The sequence below is a fragment of the Melospiza melodia genome, chromosome 1 (assembly GCF_035770615.1).
Source record: "Melospiza melodia melodia isolate bMelMel2 chromosome 1, bMelMel2.pri, whole genome shotgun sequence".
Taxonomy (NCBI): domain Eukaryota; kingdom Metazoa; phylum Chordata; class Aves; order Passeriformes; family Passerellidae; genus Melospiza; species Melospiza melodia.
Window position 1 is genome coordinate 101,765,397 of NC_086194.1, and position 25,261 is coordinate 101,790,657.

A 25,261-nucleotide genomic window follows, 5' to 3' on the forward strand; every position below is an offset into this window, starting at 1 on the left:
TGCCTGTCAGGTCTAATTTGAAATGAAACTAATTGTTAGTCTGACAGCTTGATGTGCTGGGAAACGTGATAAATACATTGGTACCAAAAATCGTTTTCAGCTCTATTATCTAACTGTTGTTTGACTTAATGAGAAAGGAAGAGCTGAAACATGAATGTTTTTAGGAACAGCTGCCTATAAGTTTTGCTTACGTAGAAATAATGCAAGATTTTTGGGCTCTTTTCATCAAATGCTTTTAAAAACTGTTGTACTCTTGTTTCATAATCTTTGCTAATTAACATAGGCATAAAAATATTGCTAGCTCTGGTAACGTTAGTATGTTTATCCTGTTTTTCTTCCCTACTCAAGCATATCCAGGATAGAGAGCAATCTGAATTCCCTAAACTACTGAGATGTAGAACTAAAGAATTAATTTGCATTTTTGGTCATAAGAGATTTCATTAGAATCACTTGAACTTTAAAGAACTAATTGCAAGCTTATTTTACAGCTGGTATTAAAAGGACAGCAAGGTCACTTTCTCTGATCAAAGTGAAGACTGAAAATAACTGCCTGGCAAATCACATAGATAAACTTGGAACCAATTGTATGAATCATCAAAGTTTTATTGTTATGGCTTCAGACTGGTGTAATTAGGCATTACCTTTTGGGCAGACATAGAATGTAGTCTCCCTCTCAAAAATTAAAAGCAGCTTGCTGTGAGACTGGCTTTGAAATAGAAAAGGCAGTGGTTTGTCAGGAAGGTAGGACTTCAGGCACAAATCTGGGCTAAGTACTGTCTTTGTAGGCAGCTGTCTTTACTGCTGCCACCAGTTTCTTCTCTTTGCTTTGTTCCAGCAGTTGTTTTGATTTTCTGAAGAAGTCACTTAACATTGCCTTGTGACAGTAGCCAAAACTGTGCAACAGTACCAGAATGATTTTCAGCACAGCTTTCAAGTTGAGTTGACTCCTAAATATGTGTAAGCATTTGTTTCTTTCTTAAGGAATTGGTTTTTTTCTCTTGTTTTGCAGTCTGCTGTCATCTCTGGAGGGGTACTGGTTAGTGGCAGCAGGGAAATGTTCTGTTTTCTGAAGTTCCTTTTTGATCCTGCAACAAGATGTAAATCAGCAGAGGATCCTTGCTGTAGAAGCATCCAGGGACTAATGTCTCCGAGCAGTAATTTATCAGAGCTAGATAATAAGGGAAAGGAATTAAAGATCCTGAGGGGATGAATATCTTTCTAGGACAAAGAAGGGAGGGTCAAGGAATAGGAGACTCTTGGAAGAAAAGATTACTATTTTCTGAAAAGATAATGTGAAGGTGATTGTCTTGAGTGTGAAAGAGACCCCTGAACTGTACTAGATAGGGCAGAAAACTGAGTGATAGGCTTACTGAAATTAATAAAGAGCTGGATAGAAAGAGGGAGAGGAAGGAAGAGATCAAAATCAAGACTTACTAGAATGGCAGAAGGGATTAAACTTGAGAAACAGAAGGGAGTTCAGTGCAGGAAAATGGATTTGCTCCTAATACTTCTGCTCATTCTCCTTTGTGGCCAGGAACTAGACACAAGATGTCAGCAGTGTCCTTACCTCATGCAGTGCTAGCCAGTGCAGAGGGCTCATTACTATTATCACCCTTCTGGCTTAAGTGGCTAACCTTCATCAGTGTGATGATTAGCATGATGAACTCTGTTTTCCAACTTCACCTGTTAAAGGCAGACTAGGAGATTTAGTCCCATGCAGGCTTACCATCTAATGAGCTGTGTGCTGCCCTGCACCCCTTGTGAAAGCCATCTTCGGAAGAGCAAAAAAAGCTTTCTCCCTTTTCCTTACCCTGCTGCAAGACAGATTTCAGCCTAAATGATATTACTAGGGTAGGCTAAGCCAAGCTTAAAAAAAAGAAATCAACTTGACCTTCACTGATCTTTGTTTTGGTGTTTTCTTTTAAATGAAATGGGGGCTGCAAAAAACCTGTCAGTTCTTTCAGACTTGAGAATTCAATAACAACTGTTTCAGATTTAACTTCTCTTAATTATTAGACCATCACACTGAAATTATACCAATCAGAAGCTCCATATGTGCAGTAGTTGTCTTAAAATAACAGTATGACTTCATTCAAGCAAACAAATCCCCTCAAACCTAAGGATTGGGGTCAAATCTGTTCCATCTATATATTCACTGAGAAACTTTAGTTGCCTGATCAACTCTTCAGGTTTTCTTCAGAACTTACTTTATTCTCCAGAATTTATGCCATTAAGAAGGTGCTTGCCCAACTTTTTATAATACCTATTGAATTTCCTGTGGCTCTAGTTCCTATTTATTACACTTTAAAAATCTTTTTTCACAGCAGTCTCTGAATAATTTCCTTATGGGCTTTTTGATGGTGCTTATAAGTGGTGCTTTCAGAATGAGTTTATTTTTAAAATGTTCTTCAGGTATAAGGAAGCCAAGTTTGAAGTTAAAGTATAATTAATGGGCTGGCCAGCTTGACCCTAAGGTGCAGTCATATTAGAATACTTACTTTGCACGTAGCACTTGGTATTTTCCAGCTATAGCTCCTATTGCCTTTATTTGCGTTGGTCTTTCCTGCATTGAATTTAACATCTCAAGTTGGATGCTATAAAAAAAAAAAAAGTTTAATCTGTGAAAAGCTTGATTATGTGATTTGCTAAGTATAGCTTTTGAATATTTTCTGGGAGATTACTAGACTCCTTTAGTTCTAGATGTCTTCTTTCTTGAGCATTCCCTAGCTTTTTTCCTAAATCCTTTCCAGCTGTTACAGCAAGGGCACCTCTTGTGTAATCCTCATTGATAACCAGAGGTCTGTTCTGTTTGCTGAAGAAAGGGTTTATGTGAGGGTAACGTAAAAGAAATTAGTGGAGCATTCAGTGCAATTTGTGAGTTCTGTTTATTAGTAGACAAACTGTGTAGAATCATCTAAATTCCAGTAAGTAACATCTGGTTCATCCACACCTTCATGCTACTTTTCTTTTGCTTTCTCAGCCTCTTTCATTTTAAAACAATTTACATACCATTAGCAGAATTTTGTTTTCTACTGGTTACATGCTAGATGGGAGTGTGCACTAATTGGAGATGATTTCAGATGTGTGCAGACCATGGTGAGACTTTGGAAATCTCTCATCCAATTGCCAAAATGGATGGGAGCAGATTAAGACAATGGGCTGTTTATGAGATGAATAGCAGGGAAATGATCACTTTGAACTTAATTTAGTCATTAGCACTTTTGCTAAACTTTTGCAATTGGTCACTATTAGAAACTAATTGCTAGGTGCAGATTGCCTGGGTTAAATTTCTGAGCTTCTTATAAGCCATAGCATCTACGGACACAGTCCAGGCTCTGGATCATGAGATAACTCAGGGTGGAGATGGCCTGAGAGATCTGTAGTGTAGGCTCAAAGCAGGGATGAGCAGAGCTCAGACCAGAATGAATACTCATGGCTTTATTGACCCAGGTCTTGTAAATCTCCAGAGATGGAGGCTGTGCAATCCCTACAAGCAACCTGTTCTTCTGCTCCACTGTCCTCGTGGCAACTTTGTCTGCACAGAACCTCCCTTTTTTCAGCTTTCCCCTGCTGTCCCATCCTGCAGCCATGCATCACTGTTTAAAGCCTGGCTTCTTGGTAACATCCTTGCAGGCATTGACAAGCTGCTGTTAGGTTTTCCCAAAGCCTTTGTTCCGGCAGGTTGAACAAACCCAGTTCCCTGAGCCTTTCCTCAGAGGATAAATGATCCAACCATGGGAGCATCCTGATGGCCCTCCCTGAGCTCACACTACTTTATTGATGTTTTGGGAGCCCAGAACTGGACACATTATTCCAAACATGGTCTAGTGAGCACTCAGCAGAGCGGGTTAATCTTCAGCACAAAATAAAGCCAGCTTTTAGGCTACTAGAAAATGCTGCTGGCTCATGTTCAGCTTGCTGTTCACCAGGTATCCAAGAGAGAAATTAGTTATATTAGTTGTAAAATTTAGTCTGATCTCTTCATCAGCCTCATCATCTATAGCCTGTGTTTCATAACTTATCACTCTATGTCAAGTTTCTCTCCAGACTAGCTTTAGGTGTATTTACCTCTGTTTTCACAAATCCCAATCTTTTGTCTTTTTTGTCTGCATCTGTGCCTGCCTGGCCTGTGAAGCTCATATTTTCTGCCCTTGGATCTCCTGGGACTTTCCTTTGTAACTGTGTATAGTAGGGACAACAAATAGAAGCAATGGTGATAAAGAGTAGCTGGTGTTTTATGTGTTGTTTTTGGGGATATTGCTGTCTGCCAAAATTGCAGGACAGTCTCATTTGGCTCATGAAGCTTTGAAAATCTTGTACAGGTGAAGCTGTATTTTCTTGGCCTTAGCCATGCAGAGCAGATACCTGCAAGCAGAAATGCCTTATCTGCAAGCACAGATGGTGTATCTCATTAGACCTACTCGCAGAGCTGAAAATTTGGATGACCTCTTGGTCTTGTGAACCTTTATATATTTGAAATACTCAGACTTCTGTTTCATGCCTGAAGATTCCTACACATCTTGCTTTACTTGTGTCACATCATTGGAACAGTGTGGTCCCATTATTGGGACTGTGGCCTCTATGCCTCATTTTTTGCCACATGCACAAATGCCACAGAGAATGTTCCTGACAAACAAGTGGCAATTGAGAGTCCCTGGTAAGCCGGGGCATTGCCATATCTTCTTAAAGTTGCTTTCATTCTCAGTATGGCAGAGCAGCTGATCTTCCTTGAAGATAGTTATTCAGAGACTTAGGCTACATCCCTGTTTTCCAGAGGATCTGCACTTTATGGAGTAGATACTTCTGCCTGCAGAGGGTGGACAGCCTTGTTGCTGTGGAGGAAGTCAAGTCCTGGATGGAACTGTTTTAATTCTGCTATCTATCACACAGGAATATTTCAAGAAGTATCAGGATGAATTTTTAATAAGCTATGAGGTAATATATTCTGAATTACATATAGGTGTTGTTCAAGTAAGTAATGTCATCTGAGTCCCACCTTGTGACTTCTGCTGTGCATCTCTTCAAGATCTTCATTTGCATTTATAGCTGGATTGCAAGAGCCAGTTGATCCCAGAAAACAACCCTTACCTAATCAGCTTGCTGGTCTTAAGGTATCCTGGGAGAAACTGAGGTAATTTTGCTGTTTGTTTTTTTTTTAATTCAAAGGATAATAATATAGAACATGTAAGACTCTCATCAGTCTGCTGCAACCAAACAGCTCAGCATTTGGAGAGCACTTCTTGCCATGGATAAGGGGTTCATTCGTACTGAGAGAGACATTATCTTGGATGAAGCTCTCATAGTTGAAATTGTCTGCAATGAATGAAGTAATGCTGTCAAATTACAGCACAGGAATGGCCATCTAGATATGCATTGGATTTTTTTTAAAATTAGATTTGTAGACCTGGGCTCACAGACAAGTGGAAAGCCTAAAGTCTAGATATCTATACCATGGTAAAATGGAAAGAAATGTTTGTTACAAGCTTTGTGTTTTCAATAGAAAAAGATTGGCCCTGTGTCTTAGAGTAAGATAAACCTGTTACTTGAAGTTTTGATATCAGCCTTATATATGAAATGTGCATTTCTTCCTGGCTGTGGAATTCACGTCAGCCAAAGCCAACTGTGCTGTGAAGGGTATTAGGTATTCCTTTTAAAGGGGATGTTGTAGGTTCTTGTGTCCAAGCTTGGACAGGATGAAGCATCTCAGGCCCACCAAAATAAAAGGCAGTTCCTAGGATCTAATTTCATTTGTTTGCCTTTGTTTACATATTGCAGTTAGAGAATTATTTTTGGGGTGTCACTTTTATCAGTGGTTCCCTATTCTCTGCTCTCAGAACTGGACTTTTAAAGTCATTTTACTTAAATTTTACTGTGGTAACTCTGACAGAGACTTTGCTTCCTCTGTCATGATTCTGGTCTCACACAAAAGGGGATTAAACAGCAACCAGCCAACCTTTGGACAGCTTTATTTTAGGGTAAAAAGGCTAATGGTGGAAAAAAAGCAGTTTACAAGTTAACTTTCATGGGATTTGACTAAGTTGCTGCTGAGTCAAAAGTTCACCAGTCTTCTGTTAAGTTTTTAATGTCTCTTAATCCACACATTTTCTCTGAAGAGGAATTGCGTTGACTGCAGAGGCCCATTGTTTTCCATATTGTCTACGGTCTAGAAATTTTACATGAATCTTCCATTTTTAGGAGCTCATAATTTGTCTAGACTTTGTATCAGTGCTACAGTACATTTTTAGTGTTACATGTTCTGCTTAATTTAAATATGTCTTCATATAATAATTCCTGAAGTTTCCATACCCCAGAAGTCTCTCAGTTGTTAGATGATTATATTAGAATTGTTGAATTGCTTTATGCAGAACTTGACTTCATAAATGCAGGAAAGGAGGAAATTGAATTTAACTGTGCAATAGCACTATATAAAAAACTATTTTGGTAGATAATAACCATGTCTATAGCAAAATACAATAATAATACAGCTGAAATTCACTAATATGTATTTCCTAGAGGAATGTACATGGTTAATTCTAAACTATAAAATGCAAATGTGAGTATCTTGATCACTTCATGAGTTCATAGTTCTGTAATTATGTTTGGTATTTAATTCAGAATAATCACTGCATAATCTGATGTCTATGCCTCAACTTTAAAAGTGTTGAATGCTTTATATGGAACTGTATTTGACAGTTAAAAGATTCAGCTAAGTTAAAATGTTTTGAAGAATCAAATACCTTATTCATAATTTTGACTTTTCAGTCCCACCCTTACAATAGCTTTTTTGTTTTCTTGAAGTACCTAACAGAAACTCTTGGAATATTAAAAAATTCCCAGTGTTTAGAAGCACTTCAGAAAAGGCAGTCAGGAAGAGCTAGGGAGCTACAGGCTGGTCAGACTTACCTCACTTCCTGATAGAGCAGGCAATCAGGGAAACTACTTTCAGGTACTAGAAGGACATGAAAGGGATGGAAAAGTCCACATAGATGCATCAAAGGGAAGTCATATTTGATAAACTTAATAAACTTCTGCAGTGAAAATACCAGCTTGATCGACAAGGGGAGAGCGTTGGATGTTTTCTACCTAGGTCTCAGAAAGGCCTTCAAAGCTCTCTGCTGAAAGATCTCCATGGAGAGGATCTGATGAAGCATGGGCTTGATGAGCAGAGTGAGGTCAGTTGAAAACTGCTTGAATAGCCAGGGCCAGAGAACTGATCATTTAAAGGAAGTCTAGTTAGAGACCAGTTATTAGCACTGTATCCCTGGGGTCAGTACTGGATCTGGTCCAATCCTCTTCAACATCTTCATTGATGATCCAGGTGATGGGGCAGACCTTGCCCACAACAAGTTTGCATACGACACAAAACTGTGAGGAAGGGCTGATGTGCCACAGGATTGTGTTCAGTTTTGGGCTCCTTGGTACAAGAGGAAGTTGGAGCTACTGAAGATGGTCAACTCAGTGAAGGGCCACAAAAAGGATGAAGAAATTGGAGCACCTTTGCTGTGAAGAGAGATTGAAAGAGCCAGGGAGAGCTTTTCAATATATATAAATACCTGCAGGTAGGGCACAAAGAAAAGGGAGACAGTGGTTTTCAGTGATGCCTTGTCACAGGACCAGAGACAACAGGCACAAACTGAAATTCTCTGGACATCAGTCAAAAAAAAAGGTGTTTCCTGTGAGAGGGACTGAGCACTGGCACATATTTCCCAAAGAGATTTTTGAGTCTTGATCCTTCGAGATAATAGAAAGCTGCCTGGACATTGTTTTGGGCAGCCTGTGTTCTTGATTGCTGAGCTTGAGCAGGGGCTTGGATCACATGATCTCCTGAGGTCACTGCCAACCTCAGCCCTTCTGTGGTTCTCTTGTGGAGTGCTCTGTAATTACAGTTCTGTAATTTGTTTCATTAGTTTTTTTCAGTGTTGTTTGTCTTTTAGACTTTTAGGCTGTCTAGACTATACTCTCTTCTCAAATAATTGAAGGCAGTTTTGGTTTATGAACTCTGTATGTGTATGTCCAGAGAATAGGTTAGGAATGAGTGTTTCCAAGACTCTCTTAGGTTGAAGTGTTATAATCTAAGATTGATTTTCAGTTTCTATCTGAAGTGTAGTGGCAGATCTCTGCTAAGAGGGATATCAGAGGAAGCTTGTCCTTTGTGCTGCTGTCCAGGAGGAGCCACCCAAGCAGCACGTACTGGAGACTGGATGATCCAGGAGAGCCATCTAGCCTTTTCAGAGTGTGGCCTTGTACAGCCATCCCCACATCTTATAAATGATCTGATGGGGCAATGTGGAACCTGCTCTTGGTTGTCTGTACAGTTGTGTTGGTCCAAAGTGAGCAGAGTTCTGATCAGTAGGCTGCCAGTGTCAGATGAGTGCAAAAAAATAATACATTCACAATGAAATGCTCCATGGAGGAGGAAAAAGCTGGTGATCTTCAGAGCAAAGCAGCTGCCATGAGCATGTGAACCTCCAGAGAGGCAGGCTGCCCTGAGCACTGACCCAGCACAGGCTGCAGTGATGGGATTGTTATCTGTGGCTTGGCATCTGTGTGTGGGCACTGCTGACTGAGCCTGAGCTGCAGCCAGATGCACCGCTAGGGAAGACACTGAAGTGCAGGTCTGGGGACAAGGTCACACTAGCAACAATGTTTGAGTTGGCCTCTGCTTGCATTGCCTGTTCTGTGCTTAAAAGGATTATGATCTTCTGGGCTGTCAAGTCCACATTTTGCAGAATACTATATTTCTTTGTCATTACAACCAAATTGTTAATCGTTAAAAAGTGCACGTGAGAAGATGAACAGCCAGCTCTTTTGCACTATCCTGTTTATTCTCAAAGAATTTGTGCTCAAATTCTTTTCATCTTTTCCTTGAGGATTATATCAGATATTTCACTTCTCTCATGCTTCTGTGATAGTGGTTCTGCAGGCTCAGTCACACATTCTACTGAAAATTCAGAAGTGGTTTCTCAAGTGCAAGTACCGTACTTAATAATCTTCACTCAGTTTTCAGAGGTACAGATGCTCCTGTTTAAATCAGTCACATTTGTGAAGGCCCAAGCCCTTTGAAAAATGCAGCAGGGTATACTAATGAAAATAGCCAGAGTTCAAGTTTACAAACTGCATTTGAAACTGTTGTGTTATGTGGACAACAGCCAAGATGCTGAATGGGTTTCCTTAGGTTTTCCAAGGACATAAACATCACCAAATTACATCTTCCCATTGTTATGTTAATATTTTGATTTGGTCTAAAACCTGACCTACCTGAAATAATTACCAGCCTTCCTGAAGTTCTAAAATACGCATTTTCATTAAAAAACTGCTACTGAAGTCACACCTGTCAGTCTGGTTTAAGCTTTTAATTAATTTGTTCCTTAAGATTACCATACCTAAAAGAAATGGTAACAGATGATGAAATTGCTTCATGTGCCAAGAGTGACAGTGAGATAACATTTGGTGAAATAAAAAAATGAAACTTTCTGAGCATTGAGTGGTTTATGAGAAAGTTACGAGGGGCTGCTTGCCAGTCTGTGATACCTAGGGAAAGACAGGAATTACTTCAGGCTGGACTTTTGCAATAGTGAATTGCCTTAGCTCGTGTTTTCTGGAGTGTTTCCATTCGTTGTTAACACCCTACTGTTACTTGAAGCTCTGCAAAGCGAATGCAGGCTAAAATCAGCATGACTTTGCCACTTCCAAGGGTGATCATAGCTCTCCCTTTGACATAATGCTGGGTAGCTGCTTTCTGTCACACAGTGTGGTCTGTCATGCCAGCACAGGCAGATACAGAGAGTGGGAAATTCTCCATTCAATTTTCTTCTGTTGAGGAGAGATGTGGCTTTCCTCTCTCACATTTGAAAGTCGTAATGTTTTGATTCATAAAAGATTGAGGCTCTCCAGTGGTCTGTATGGAAATTGGGCTTCAGGAAATAGCAGAGGTACCAAAATAAATGTCTGGTAGTTCATTACTGCTGATAGCTTATTGGTGCTTTACATATGAGTGGCAAATCTGCCTTTTGATGGTCTTTCAGAAGAATGGCAGTGTTTCTCATCTCTGCATAGGCTACAAAACACTTGGATCATTTCTCCATGTCACAACTATAAAACTGGGGGGGAAGGGGATTGGGGATAAGAATTGCATACGCGTGATTATACTTAGCCCACCCACACAGAAAAGGGGGAGAGGAAAGAATATTTGTGCACCAGTGTTGTGTCCCTTTGTGTGCTTAACAAGGTCATGGCTGAGCCCTTTGTCTGCCTGAGGTGGGAAGTCCATGGCAACTTGTCACTGATACCCTGGGGTGCCTACATGAGGCACTTCATAGGCGGGTCAGTGGCATCCTTGCATTGTCTTTTCATGGCCTTTCTCTAGCCTTACTTATTAACACAAGATAGCTTGTGCTTGACATGGAGCATATCCCTGGATATTTCTCCTGCCCTGTTATTGGGGCCCGTCGTAGAAGCTTACACTTCCACTGTGTTTTAGGAAATTTTTCCTGATGCATATTCCGCAGTGCTGCCAAAGGAGAGGATGTTCATTTTTTCTTTCTTTTTTTCCTTCCCCTCCTCCTTTCCCTTTCTTTTCACTTTCTGTTCCCTCTCCTTGTAGTTTTCTTTCCTACTGTACCTCTGCCCAATACTCAAAAAACTCGTGAACCTAGGAGGAATGAGCCCTTCTCTTCTTGCTTTATTCACGGATCAAGTAGCATGATTGCCCCGTGTTTCTTCTGAGCTCTGGATTGTGTTACTGTCCCCTCTGTGTTGCCTCAGGAAGTGTTGCTGTTCTCTATAGCAGAGCTTCACTACAAAACTTGCTATTCTCCCCTAAAGCTCCTGCATGCCTTACTTTCTACTCCTTTTGATGTGCTACGGTTATGAATGAGGATTGGTGCTGTAAAATTCATGGACCTTTCTTCACAACTGGAAGTCACTAGAAGAGATCCCTCTGATAGGCAAAAATGAAATTAAACTTCAGTTTGCAGCTGGCCATTATGTAGCAGCAGTAGCATTGCTGTCATCTGGGTGCCTAGGGTATGTCTCTGTGGGCTTCTTCTGTATGAAGATTTTAAATAAATATGACAGGAGCCCAATACCCTTCTGTCAATTTTAATGTCATAGCAGCAAGTACTCAGAGCAAGAATACACAAGAGAATCTGTCTCCTCTCTTGACAGTGCAGGTTAATAATAGGAATGCCGTGTTGGTTAATGGAAACTTTTTCCATAAATATGGAGGATGAAAATTAGAAAATTATTTGTCCTTTTGATAAATTAAGGACATTCACTTTACACCTGCTCTTTTTGCCTTTTTTTTTTTTTTTTTTTTTGTGGTCACATAAGGAATGGGTAGGCATTTGATGTTAAAGGTGTGTGCAAACTTGTTTGTTGGTCAAAAATTTACATGTATCAATTTATAAAATGTGATCTCAGAATATAATGTCAAAGGAGACTTATAAGTGAATACAAGTACAAGCAGTAAATATCTCAGACACTGTTTTGGCTTCTTAAATTCTTAGTTTGAGCTTTTTGAGGTCACAGCTCTCTGGTTGTTACCAAAAACCTGTTGTAGTGCATGCGTTGGGGTTTTTTCAGCCTCTGTTCAGCGAATACATTTTCACTGAACCACAGCTTTCTGTGTCTGAGCAGCCTCAAATGCAGTCTGGCCTCATGGCTTATTTGCACCTGCCATGAGTAGGTGCTCTGGGAGTCACTCAGAGACTGAGAAGTGACAACAAATGACACCAAAAATACATTATTGCTACTTCTAGCATTGTTGCATTCTGCTGACCTTTGCTATTCTATGTTTTGCAGCTCTCTGCTAAATAAAATATTCAAATAATACCTCTATTTTAATAATACCTAAGTTAAATGAAAACTTTTATTTTTGGGGGGGGGGCTCAGTTTTTCAAGATTATCTGTATTGTAAGATATCAAACCAGAATGTACAGCCTTAATGGAATCTGAGGCCTCTCTCAGATACATGCATTTCTGTCAGTATGATTTCTCCTGTGTCTCACGCTCTCCATGAGATGTTTTTCTAATGAAAGCAGGATAACCAACTGAATCCTTCCCTGTGTTCTTTGACTTAGCAATCCCAGGGCAGTATATTTTCTGTCCTCTTCCTGAGTCTTTGATTAAAAAAAGAGGAAGAACTGTAAGATCTACATTGGTGCTGTTGTTCCTCTAAAGTATTTTTAGGACTTCTCGTTGCAAAGGTTTTCAGCTGTGTCTAAGATCATGTGAATCCAGAAGAATTCAGCTGAGTCAGGCAGTGCATCATCTTACACTCCAGCCTGTAGCAAAATTTGGTTGCTACAGGTTCCAAATTCCTGATGTATTTACATGTGAAGTGATTATGCTGCAAGTTACAGAGATGCTTTCTCAGGAAAGCACTGACTTTGGAAATACATTATCCAAAGTCATCACATCATAGAAAATAAAGAGCGTGGTGATTAACTTGCCACTGTTGCATAGTTAATGTCTTGCCATTAAAAACAACTACAAAAACTACTGGTTTGGGATCAAGTCCTTGGGGGCTAAAAGGCTGTTAGAGAAGGACAGGATCATTACCTCCCCTGTACCCTCTACCAAAAAAGTACCATTGAAAAATTTCCTCTGGTACTTGTTCGTGCAGATCTTGAGCTCCCTCTAACCACTTGCTTTCGTAATGAAAACCCAGCAGGGATGTGTTTTATACTGAACTCTTAAAATAATCAGCATTCCACACATATTTAGCCCTGAGTCCCAGCATATTGAGGAGTCTTAAAGGTGTGAGGGGAAATAAGGAAATATAATCAAATCAAGAGATAAATAATCAAAAATACATTTTTGTAGTAGAAATTGCTCCTATTTACAAAATGTTTCTTCCAAATAGGAAAATTTGAAAAGAATAGGCTATGAGTCACCCCACATTATGAAAAGTTATAAAAAGTAGTGTTTACAAATTGGCTGTATGATAGATAGTGTAGTTATTGTGACAATTGCTATTTCACTTTTTAATGATCTGAAAATCTGATTGTGGTGTTGTATGTTTTCATTAATCTTCACATGATGTACTGGGTACATTACTACATAAAAGTAAAGATTACCTGAATCATGGGAAATCTGCATTTGCATGTTAATAGGCTTTTACAAAGCATGTTGCAATTCAGTAGTAAATAAAAAGCCGTTAATTAAAATGGTTCTATGTCCAAATATGCACAGAATTACAGAAATAGGTTTTTGAAGCATACAGAGGAACGGTATTGTTAATTTTGCTAATCCAAACAAATCTTAGATAGGTACACTTTTCAAAGGTGAGTATGGTAATGATTTCTTAAGTCAGTTCCCATTATTATATTGTCGTTTGTTATAACATCCAGACAGTGGCCAAAGGTACTGCCACCAGGCAGTTATTTTGGAAAAATGGTGTTCTTGCTGGGGACACCCTTCAGCTGGAAGGATGGAAATGCAGCTTTAGACAGTACCCTAGCCAGAACTGTCCCACCAGGTAGTGGATAAAGTAAAATTAGTAACTTTTAGTGCATCTTCGTTCTTTTCTGTTGTGCTGTGTGTGGGAATGACCAGTATAAAATACTAGTACAAACTGGCAGCATGAAGTACCACTAGTACTGCTGCTGCTTAATAAATGTAAGCTCAGCTGAGACTGTGCATGCATGTTTTATTTTCATTCCTCAGAGAGGCTGATCTATATGTCCCATAGAAGCAAAGTGAAGAAGCAAAGATGTGCACCACAAACAGAAAAAATGTAGTCTAACCTGCTCTGTATGGTAGCAGGTAATTCTGCCAGGTAGTCAGCTGCTATCCTGCAGGTGCTATGGTGCTTCTTTAAGGAAATGAACTGCTTTTGCTGTTACTAAAGCCATTCAAACAAATAGAACACCAAGAAGTGGCAGATCTAAGAGATTGAACTAGAAAAGTAGCAGTCATTCTTCTTTGATTAACAGAAAAATCACTAGTGGTATTGACATTCAGGAGTTTGTAGTTGCTTTAAAATTTCTACAGCCCATTGAAATGAATGGGTACTACTTTAGTACTATATTCAGATTTAACAGCACATTGATCTGTTATCCATTTGAATTGTCATGGCTTCTGTTATCACTTTACAAAGCTAGACATTTATTTCACACAGAGTGAAAGCTTGGTGTCTAAGAACTCCTCTTGACATCCTTCAGATTACAATGCTTTGAATCCCATTGCTATTGATTTCCCGAAGGTTATTTTCTGTGTATTTTCATGGCACCAAGTCCCAGTCCCATTGACAGTGGAAGTTTTGCAGATGATTGTAGTAATATCTGATATTGACCTTCCAGATTAAACCCATAAGATTAATATGGAAGGAAGAAACAGCCTGTTCTGGTAGTGTTCAGGGGACTGGATGTTTCTGGATGGAAAGTGATGCTGCCTTTCCAGCCACCACCTCTCAGCACAGGCACTGTAATGGTAGTGGAGGAATCGAGTGGTTGCTTCCTCTCAGGTCAGTGGAGGTCAGCTTCTCTGTGGAGAAATTGTAGTTCAACAAGTTCATTTAAATGAAGATGCACCTGTGTCTGAATCCTTTTGAGAGAACTTAGTTCCTTGTCTTGTGTCACAGTAAAAACCTATCTGGGCTAAGTGTATTAGGGACTAGGGGGTTTCTTGCTATTTAAAGTAAGCTGTTAAGTTAAAAACATTTCTTAATTCCATCTTCTGTTGCTCCTGTGTGAGCTCTGAATATAAAATTGCATATTTAAAGAATGTTCTCTATGTCTGGATGACATGATTTATGACTCCACTTGCCACTGGAGAATAGGGAAAATTGTGTCGATAACTTTGGCAGGGTTTGAACTAAAGCAAGTTTTTGACTAAGAACAGTCAGCTTACACAACCTTCAGCTGGCATCTGATACTACCAGAGCATCTTCATGACCTTCCAACAGCATCCTTTATCATGTTCAGAGCTTCCCCAGGAGTGGCCTATTGAAATGGACAGGAAATTCCTTATGGTCCCTTTTGCCATGGGCAGAGACATTTCCTTTGGAGAGCTTCACATAACAGTAGGGTGTGAGTGTAGAATGGAAACCATTCAGAATGAAGAGTGTAAAATTGGGTTGAGAAGGCTTTTCACTACAGCTGTATGGCTGTGGAAGGTGATGTAGTGTTTATGCATGTGCAATGCCTGCATGTTTGACTTCATGTCTGCACTGGTTTTGGGGATAATAACAAATGATACTGCAATTGCTCAAAGCACTAGGAGAGTGAAAGGTGCACATCTACTGAATGATTAATACTGTGAAACATTGGAAAGCAAGATTCAGGTTATGAACTCTTAACGGGAAAGGTTGGGAAATTTCAGGCCACTGCTGTGTGGCTCTGAGACAAACACAGCTTCACCTGGGCAGAAATGATGAGATTTTCACCTTCTCAGCCTCTATCTTCTTATGTTTTTCTCACTGCACTGACATCCTCTATTCCTGGTACAGCATCAAGCCGTTCTTCCAGTTGCACTCCATCTTTCATCTGCTGAGAGATGGAGGAGTACAACAGTGCCACAACTGACTCCTACATCTCTGCAGCCAAGACTGCGGTGCAGGCCCATGCTCATGATATTCTCAGCATGGAAGTGCACTGCTGTCATGGGAACGTGCACAGGGATGCACTTCAGCACCTGACAAACACGTGGAAAATTTGGTCTTCTCTCCCTTTTGAACCATGGTCTTTGGTAATTTTGCAAATGCTTGAAGTCTACCCTATTTCCTTCCTTATTTTAGAGTTTCCTTGGAGTTGCATCACCCTTTAAGCACTGCTTACTTCATGTAAGTTTTCACAGCTCTCTTTTTTCCACAGTTAAGTAGTTAAAGATTATTAAGTGGGCTGATGCTGCAGTAGCTGCATGTGAGAAGTTGATCATGGGTGTTCACTAAGAGCTAATGGAGATACTGCAATAACAGGATGGAACCTTTATAAATCAACCAGCAGTTGGAGAATTGCGGACTATTTCTAAATCCTCTGAGTCTATGGAAAAGGTGAAATACTTAAATCTTCATTTTGTGATCAGAAGGCAGCTTGAAAGAGAAATTTATTCTCTGATAGCAATATCATGTATAACAATATAGATAAGAGATGGGATCTCTTTCTTAAATAATTTCTTTTTATGGGTTATACTTGAACTAAAAAGATGAATGAGAGGCTGGTGAGATTAATCAGGCCATATGCTGCAATGCCTTAATAGTGAATCTTAGAATAGTGAATGTCAATCAGTTGCTATTAAATGTAATGGCCAGTCATTTACCACCTCATTAAAAGATCAGGACACCCGATTTGCTTGTATGTGAATAGCAAAATAAATAGTAATTATAATTTTCTGATAGGGCATTGCATTCTCTTGGGGTGTGTCAGGGCACAGCCTAAGACACGCAGACAGGAAAGTTGTATCCCAAAGTAGCATCTCTAGGTATGTGTAAGAATTTTGTGTGTATTTGTATATGCACTGTGTTTTGTCAGCATTTGTCATCAAGGGGAAGTACTGCTTTTTACTTGTTTTAGTATTTTCTGCAGCACCTGGATGTTTTTGAGGTTGTTCCCTTCTTCGTCTGCAGGAGACTCTGAGGTTCAACAGTGCCATCCTGTGGATGGTCTTAAAGATCTGAAAGCTTTGGCAGATAAATGACCTCAACACAATAAATAATCGTAGAATATCAGATACTGTATGTCCCAATGCAATCAGCTAAAACATTTCCCTCTGGTAGTCAGTCAGACTAATTATTACTTTTCTGTCCATAAAATTGATAACCTAAACGTATTACAACCAACGGGAAATTATTTCAAGCAAGCTGATGAGCAGGCTTGTTAGTTTTGTTCTGTTGCTGAGAAGTGTGATTTTAATCATCTCAGTGTGGTTTTAATCATCTTAGAATTTGTTTTTGCAGACAATGCCAAAATCAAAGGCAACTCTGTAAATTCAAATAAGCACCCCTGTAATGACATATCTGGACATCTTTAGAGAAGCATTAGATTGAAACTAAGACTAGTTAATGTTCATGTTTCATAACCAGAAAATACAAATTCCCAAACAACTTTGAAGATTAAGGTGAATGATTTGAACAACTGGGCACAATACTTTCAATTGCAGAAATAGAAGGGCAGGTTTAAAGTATGATGTTTTGTTGACTGAAAAGGAAATTCTGCTCAGAATACTTGGGGAACCTGTTCATGGAGTGGATATCATGCCAGGAAAAAAAGTAAAAACCCACAAAACTTGCTCTCATTAGGAAGCAGTTGGGGAATCAATGAGTAACTACAGTTCTTAGTATTTCATCTATAGTTTTCATTTTGCTTGCCAAAGTTAATTGTCAGGAAAGTGAATGGTGTTTATTTGAAAATGAGCAGGGAAATAAAGGCAAGCTGATCAGTGGAAGGTTCTGCTCACTTCTCAAGTCCTTGCTGTTTTGGGGTGCTGGAGGGGCAAGGGTATACTGTCTGTGTGCTGCCTTTGCCTGCAGGGTCAGGGAGCTGGGTGCAGCCCCAGGTGCTGTGCTGGAATCTCTTTGGTTTGCAGGAATTTCTCCTTTGTGTTTTCCCTGCCTGTCACAGTAATTGCTCCTTTGCTTTCCACAGCTATAGGCCAACTGTGAGTCACAGTACATGCCAGTGGATGATTTGATTAAAACAAGGAAACATCAAGTCACAAATTCCAGCATTATTCTTGGGTAGTTAAAAATGATGATGTAATTTCTGGTTCCAAAGTCTTTGAAAAACATGTATTTATAGATTCCATGTATCTGTTTGCCAGGCTTACTTAAAAGAGCAAAAGGTGATCACCAGTTTTAAGACATACCATTAATTCCCACAAATATGAAAAGATAAATATGAATAATTCCCATTCTTTAATCCTAAATATGAATAATTCCATCTAGAAGATTAGTTTAATGCAGTTTTAATGATTTAACTTTAGTCTAAAATATTTTGACAAAAAAAATAATCCAGTCTAATAAAAGCCTTGCATCTATGTAGTTTTGTCCTTTTTAAAGTGGGCTAACCTGTTTTGAATGTTGGCATAGTGGAAATTTTGAGATTGATGCCTTATTTTCAGGAGAGTCTACATTTAAATCTATTTTAAAGGTATCTGCTATTAATAATTTTAAATTTAGTCTTCTGCAAGTGTCACTTTCTACTTGTACTGTAACGAGGTAGATGAGAGCACTATTGCCTACTCCTTTGTATACTGTATCTAAGAGTTCTTAGCTGTCTCCTTATGTGGGTTCTTTGTGCTCTCTAAACTATTTTTTCCATCTATATTTTTGTTCTTGTTCTTCGCTTATGGTGTTCCTGGTCTGAATACCATATTTTAATAGAGGTATACTGTGAGCTACTATTTTTACTATTGCTTTTTCTCATTCTTTCTTTGTCTTGGTACGTTATTTTGATTTTTCTGATCATCAGTGTACATGGGGCACTTACCTTCTCCACTGTGGCTGCAGTGAGACCCACTTCCCATTTTAGAAGCTTTTATGTTTGTGTGGACAGCAGCAATGTTTGGGGGTGTTTCCTGGTTTTGTCAACTCTGAATGGAGCCCTTTGGTTTGGATGGCACTGTGAGCAGTGCTCACAATCCTTCCTCCAGACTGGATCTGCTCTTCAAACTTCTGCTGGAAGCCAGCATTATATGCATTCCATCCTATCAGGTAAGGGATGCTGTAGGTAATTTGGGTGCACCAGAGTGGGTGCAGGTGTTCATCCCCCCCCACAGCAATGTGCTCTGCTTTGTTCTGCATGTGGGCCCACTGTGAAACAGCTGTGAATTTGTGTCATCTCTGTGTGCATACGTGCACAGCCTCTGCACATATGTGCACACCTTCACTGCATTTATAGAGAGAGATACAGTTAACTGTAAATTTCCCTGTTGAGTTACAAAACTGATTTAGTCAGGATCTCTGTTTTAGTGGAGTTGGATAAATGCTCATCTGCTCTATGTGTGTTCTGTGGCCTCTAGGAGATTTCACAGTGACTCCTGTGTCACTGTGTTTGTCTTTATAGTATGTCTGTCATACTTCAGTTCAACCAATCCCTCTGAGGTGAAGGCACAAGATTTTAGTATTATCAATGCCTCGTTTCATCTAGTTAATGATCTTTGCAAGTTATTTCATCTTTGTGATTTGCCTTCCGTGTCAGATAAAGATCCTATTTGAGCTAAGTATTTTGGAATAATAGAAATCTATTCTATTTGAACAGTCAGGAGAAATGAATCCAATAGAGAATCTAATGTTAAACAGGTGCAGCATTGCACATGTAAAATCAGGGTGAGTTCTCTGAACACTTAGATCTTAACAGATGTGTTCTTTTTCTCCATATGTTAGAACAAAATAAGGATTTGCTTTGAAAGTATTGACACAAACACTAACCAGTCTTGGCAAACACAAAACTGTGTTCCTTACACAGTATCAGCTGTGACTATTCATTAACTTTAAATAAATGTGTGCATTAAATAGCTGTAAAGCACGAATATGTATAAACAAAATCAGGTTTTGTCAGAAAATAAATTTTTTTTGCTTTCTTGTTTACTGATGCCTACACAAAGGAATGCTGCATCTTCAAAACAACATCTGTCAAACCGATTTTCATCAGATTAAGTATATCCTCAGAAAAACCATCACAGCTTACAAAATACTGGAAATGTAGGTTGTGCTTTGTATAAAACACCAATAGAATTTAAAGCACTTAAAAGTGTTGTATAAATGTAGCAATGATAGCCTGTGCCTGTTCTCCATTTTTGTTTCTATTTTCAGAAAGTTCTTGGGAAAGATAATGAGCGATATTGCAACACTGCAATCCCAGTAGATGTCTCAGAGTGCAATTAGAGAGTTATGGTCCTGGCAGCTAATCTGGGTCCACAAAAGCCCATGATTTGGGAGTCTGGCAGTAGAGATTGAATTTATTATGACAAAGTTCATCTGTGGAAAGATTTCTCTCATTAGGAATGAAATTAAAGCATGAATCAGTGACTGATTATCCAGGCCTTTCTCTGATCTGTTGAATTCTTCATTAGTACAGATGTGTGATTATATATGCTCTGGCCTGGTTCTGGTTCTATAGATCATCAAAGATAATGAATAATACTAATTTTTTTAAGATTTTTTCTGAAACAATGTAATCTGGTAGAAATGTAAGGAAAGCCAGTGGCTTGACATGGGACATAAATACCAACACACTCAATCATTCCAATTTCTGGCCAGCTTTTGGTTCTTTTCCCTGCTACTGGATAATTAATACATGGAAATGAGCTTCCTATTAAGCTGGTGTGTCTCTTGTAGGAGGGAAGCATTTTTCCTGTGTAACAAGTTAAATAGAGAGGTGAAGCCTCATTACTGTGTGCACCTGCAGCTGATCATGGAAACCTGGGGCAGCCAGAGACAAATGCCAGGGTTTCTGCAAGATCTTTGTGGATGGAAGGTAGAGGTGCTTGAGCTGGAAGCTGGGTCAGCATTCCCATTAGTTCTTCCATTTAAAAACTGGAAATCTAGTATGGAGCAGGGGGAGTCCAGTCAAAAAATCCATGAAGATGACAAACAAGGGGGAAAGTCAAGGAGAAAACTGTTCCAGCTGCATCAGGGAGTAGATACCTTTTGCAACTCTAAATTCCTGTTAGGTTGTTGTCTGTGTGTCAGCACTATCCTAGAGTGTCCCACATGAACTCTAAGTGAGGTGTTTTGGTGCTTACCACTCACCTTTGGGAGAGCCTCATCAGTGTCCTGTTTCCAAGGCAGTGTAACTAAAGGCAGTCACAGAACCCACTGCATACAAACAAGGCTGCAAGGTTGTGTTGTGATAGTGTTCAACACAAATGCTTTGTGTCTGAAAAATACAGTTTTTACTAGGAAAATGGTACTGCTGACTTTCATCTTCTTTATAAAGACGTGCTAGCTGCTTCTGAGGTACTACCTGAAGCATAAACCTCAGACTGGATTTTAGTTTACCTGAAAATGACAGTGATCTTTACAGGATCTTCAGCCTAATTCCTGAGACAAAAGAACGTACAATTAAAATAAATACAAATTAAAATAAATACAGAAATCTGCCAAATAGTCTAACCATATCCAGCTCTATTGTGTACTTGGGAGACTTAACACTTGCAAGTTTGGGCCCTGTGAACATGAATAGCATGACATTTTAACAGGAGGCTGGGGTTTCTAAGCAGATTTTTGTAATTTGCAGTGGTAAAAGATGTTTTTGAAATGACCATTATGCAAGAGATTCCTTCTGATTTGGCCAAAGCCATAGAACATTGCACTTGTTTTTAAAGTAAGAATTATGAACTCCACAGCAGGTAATACAGTGTGGTAGTTGAAGAACAGCTCATGGCACATTCAGCAAATACAGGCTCTGCTGGGGAAATGTTGATTTGAATTTCATGCATCATCCAAGCATAATGAACATTGAAAGGTCATGTTAAGAATATTAAAAAAAAAAATCCATCTGATTTGACTTTTTCACCATCCAGTATTGTTAATAATATAATGTCAAGCAAAAAACAGTTTCTCTGAGTGTGACTAAAGCCAGATTCCATGTATAGTTGAAAAATAAATTATCATACTTTTTTTTCATTTACTGTTCATTTCCTTTATAATGTCATGGTGTAAATGTGTGAATTGTACCTTGAGCCACTGCAGTACATCTGTATTTTCTCAGTCAGAGTTATTTCTTTGAGTTTGTTACTCAGCATCCAGTAAGTCTCATGCAGACTGTAGCATACTAATTGGCTCAGTATAATTAGAATGAAATGGAAGTGTTTTGCTATTGATCTTTGCTTGTTATTAGCTTGTACTGACAGAAAATTGGATAGAAAAAGTCTAATACAGCTATTAAAATGTTATTTCTCATGGCAGGAAATATCATTGTTATTCTTCCATGGAAGTATTTTAGAGCAGAACTCTTTTCCTTTCTCCTTTTTTTCTAACCTTGTCTTTCTGACTTTTTAAAAATGTCTAGGAGGGATTCTGAGCCTTGTTAAATAACCAGGCTGTTCAGAGACTGAGCAGCAATACCATCACTTAAACAGGGCTCAGGCAATATTTATGAGTTCATTATAACTAGTCTAATACTGTGCTGCTTGTTATCTTAACTTCACACAACATCATGTTAATAAATTTTTACAAGCTGTGTAGTTGTAAAGTGCATCATAGTAATCACTATCATTCCTCTAATAAGTCATTTGATTTGTGTGTGCCTTGTGTTGTTCCAGCCCTGCGAGCTGTAACATCTCGGGGTAGAACCCCACTTGTGGTCCAGGTTAATGGAGCTGCTCTGAGTTCTCAGTTACAGGTGTTCTCAGGGGAGGGACACCTTCAGCTCCCCACTCTGCTTCCCTCTGCAGTGCCTCAGCTTACCTGGATTTCTTACAGGAGAATTACCCCTGCTGTGGAGATTTTCTGGAGCTCCAGGCCCCAGCCCTTCTGCAGACTCCATGCAGATGTGTGGTTTTACCTGCCCCAGAGGCACTGAGGTTGCTGTGTCTGTAATTCAGACTCTGGCAGTGCCAGCAGGGCGAGCAGTTGGATGTGGCTATGCTGTAGCCTCCAGGTAGAGGTGGTCACTTCAGGAGATCAGGGAAACCAATGGCTTGTGCTGACCCAGGGAAACCAATGGCTTGTGCTGACCAAGCTACAGAGAACTCTGGCTGTGGAGAGTCTGTTCCTGTTGGTGTGGGTGGAGGGGCTGCAAATGAGAAACCAGGAAAGGCTTTGCTTTATGTTTTCAATATTTGTTTGATTACAGACATGTTTCTTTTTATTGTAATAGACTACCTGCTTGAAAATCTGTGATTTAAAGTGCAGTCTGTTGCTCTTTCTGAGACTCAGAATCCTCATTTTTTCGATTGACAGATGTAAACTTGAAATTCCTTTTATTCTCTAACACAGCAATGACTTTAGTCCAGCTACAGTTTCAATTGTGCAATACAAATACACTGTGTCTAAAGTACTGCTGGCAGTTTATGTAAAAAATTTGAGGATTAAGAAACCAGCGCAAACAAAGACTCAGCTTTGAGAAGCAATATTGTTGGACTAGCCTCTTCTGTCACAATCATTGTGAAGTAATAGCAGCAAAAACCTAAAGGTCTGGTTTTGGCTGCAGTAAGTACTACTAAGGCAATAATCATTTGAAGAGAAAATTTGTCTTGTCTGTTTGAAAAATTAATCAGTTTCCAAAAATGCCACCTTTCTTTTTTGCACTGTATGTGTGATTTCATTTTTACCTTCTAAATAAGTGATACAAATAATCTCTCTTATTTTTTTCAGCCCACCTAAGCCAGCAGTGTTCATCTCCGGTGTCATTGCTAGGGTAAGATTATCAGTAAATTTCTCTCAGCCATAGCAAAATTACTGTAAGCTTTTCAGAATTACCTCCAATCAGAGCAAAATTAATCTTTTTCATACCCCTTCCTCTTTTGTGAGAGGAGGCTTTGTGTTTTCTATATTCATGTAAGGCCCTTTGAGCATTCTTTCTGGGTTTGTGTGAAATTGAAATTATTCATTGAAATTATTTCCACCGTTTTTCTTTGAATTTTAGCACTTTAAGTTTATTGGATCATCTTTTTATATCTAAGCTAGATATTACTGTATTCATTTCCTTTGGAGGCAGCTGCATATTAAACTGCTGCTGTAGCTTGATCTGTGATGAGGAGCAACCCTCCTGCCTGTGAGGTTACATGCTTGAAGATTGAGTGTTTCAGCTGCCATATGTGCCTTGAGGTACTTGGGATTTAGGGTGCTATTCCCTGGACTTTAGGAGCAGGCAGGACCTGTAAATCCTTAGTATTAACTAGCCATTAATCATGTGATCAGTAATTCCTGCATTGTGGCAGGGTTTTATCATGGCTTTGTGTGGTGGCTACCTTACATCACTGGGGGTTGCAGTGTGCTTTACTGTGAGATGCTGTGCTTGTGTCAGATCCCATAGGAAGGAGTGAGCTGATGCCATTTTCCTTAGCCCATAAGGAATGGGCAGTTGGCAGCATCGGGGGAGGGAAGGCAGAAAATGTCAGGTCTGAGGAAAGCAGATCTTTGAACACTAGAAGCAAGTTGGAGAAGAGTAAAAATTACCAAATGTAACAAGTTAACAAAGTGATTAAAATGAAACCAAAACAAAACAGTGTATGGTTGTTGCCCTGTGAGCCAGTGGAATGCCCAGAGCTTCTGGCATATGATGTTTGTCCCCCTTTCTGAAGAGGGAAGTTGTGTCCCCCTTCACTATTGTCCCCTTGTGGCTGAGCACTGATATATTTGTTTCCTGTTGCTTTTTGAAAGCCCCACAGGACTGAGCCTAGAAATGGCAATGGTAAGTAGGTGACATATGGGTTACACCTGGACTGAGGCTGCCCAGCAGCAGCACCTGAGAGCCAACACTAGCAGACCTGGTTAAAAGAGCATGTGAAACTTCAAAGCCAGCCATCCCTAAGATTTGAGTCATAAGTAGTTTTAGATCCTGCTTTCTTCCTAAAGAAACTGGCTTTGTTTAGTTTGGGAAAGAGAAGGCCTTGGGGTGACTTAACTGCATCCCTCAGGATGGAGTCCTGAACAACGTGGTCTAGTGGAGGGCGTCCCTGCCCATGGCATTGATGTTGGAACTGGATGATCTTTAAGATTGCTTCCAACCCAGGCCATTCCACAACTCTGATTCCTGCAGCAGGCTTTTTGTGCAGGTATTTTTCATGCTGCCTTAACTTACTTTTAAAATAGTCTATTCTTTCTAGTGGCTTCTTTGAAACCAAACACGTCTGAAGATAGGAATATTTTGATTTTTTTCCCCTGGGCTCACATTAAGATACCTTATTATTGGATAGTGTGTGTAACTGGAAGAAGTGAAGCTTGCATAAGAAAAATTTTGAAGTTGGCTAGTAAGAATAAAAACATAGAATGTGTAAAGGAGGACCCCAAAGTGACATGCAACACTGTTTTTCATCTGATTTTCACAGTTTTTAGAATTTACATCAATTTGAACTGGAAAGTACACTTTTAAGATTCCTTAAACTTTTCCTGCTGTGTTCTTCAAACAGGGTGATAAGGACTTCCCTCCAGCTGCAGCTCAGGTGGCTCATCAGAAGCCACATCCTTCTGTGGAGAAGCTTCCCCACCCTCAGCACGTCAAACAGCACATCCACCAGCCGCGCAAGTGAGCTCCCGCCAGGACCTCTGCCAGCCTGCTTCACTGAATGTGTGCAAGAGAAGACAAAAACCCTCTAGTAGTCACACTGTCAAGTCTGTAAAATTGACATCTAAAATAAAATGCTGTTTCTTTTA

The 25,261-nt window shown here is 39.5% G+C and overlaps 1 protein-coding gene across 1 annotated transcript in view; it reads left to right on the forward strand.

The window, feature by feature from the left end:
- Positions 1–25,261, forward strand: part of DAP (death associated protein) — a 50,123-nt gene extending 24,862 nt beyond the window's left edge. The window contains exons 3-4 of the mRNA XM_063162780.1: positions 23,261–23,303; positions 25,018–25,261. Coding sequence (XP_063018850.1) covers positions 23,261–23,303; positions 25,018–25,137 — 163 coding nt within the window. The 3' untranslated portion in view covers positions 25,138–25,261. The remainder of the gene's footprint in view (positions 1–23,260; positions 23,304–25,017) is intronic.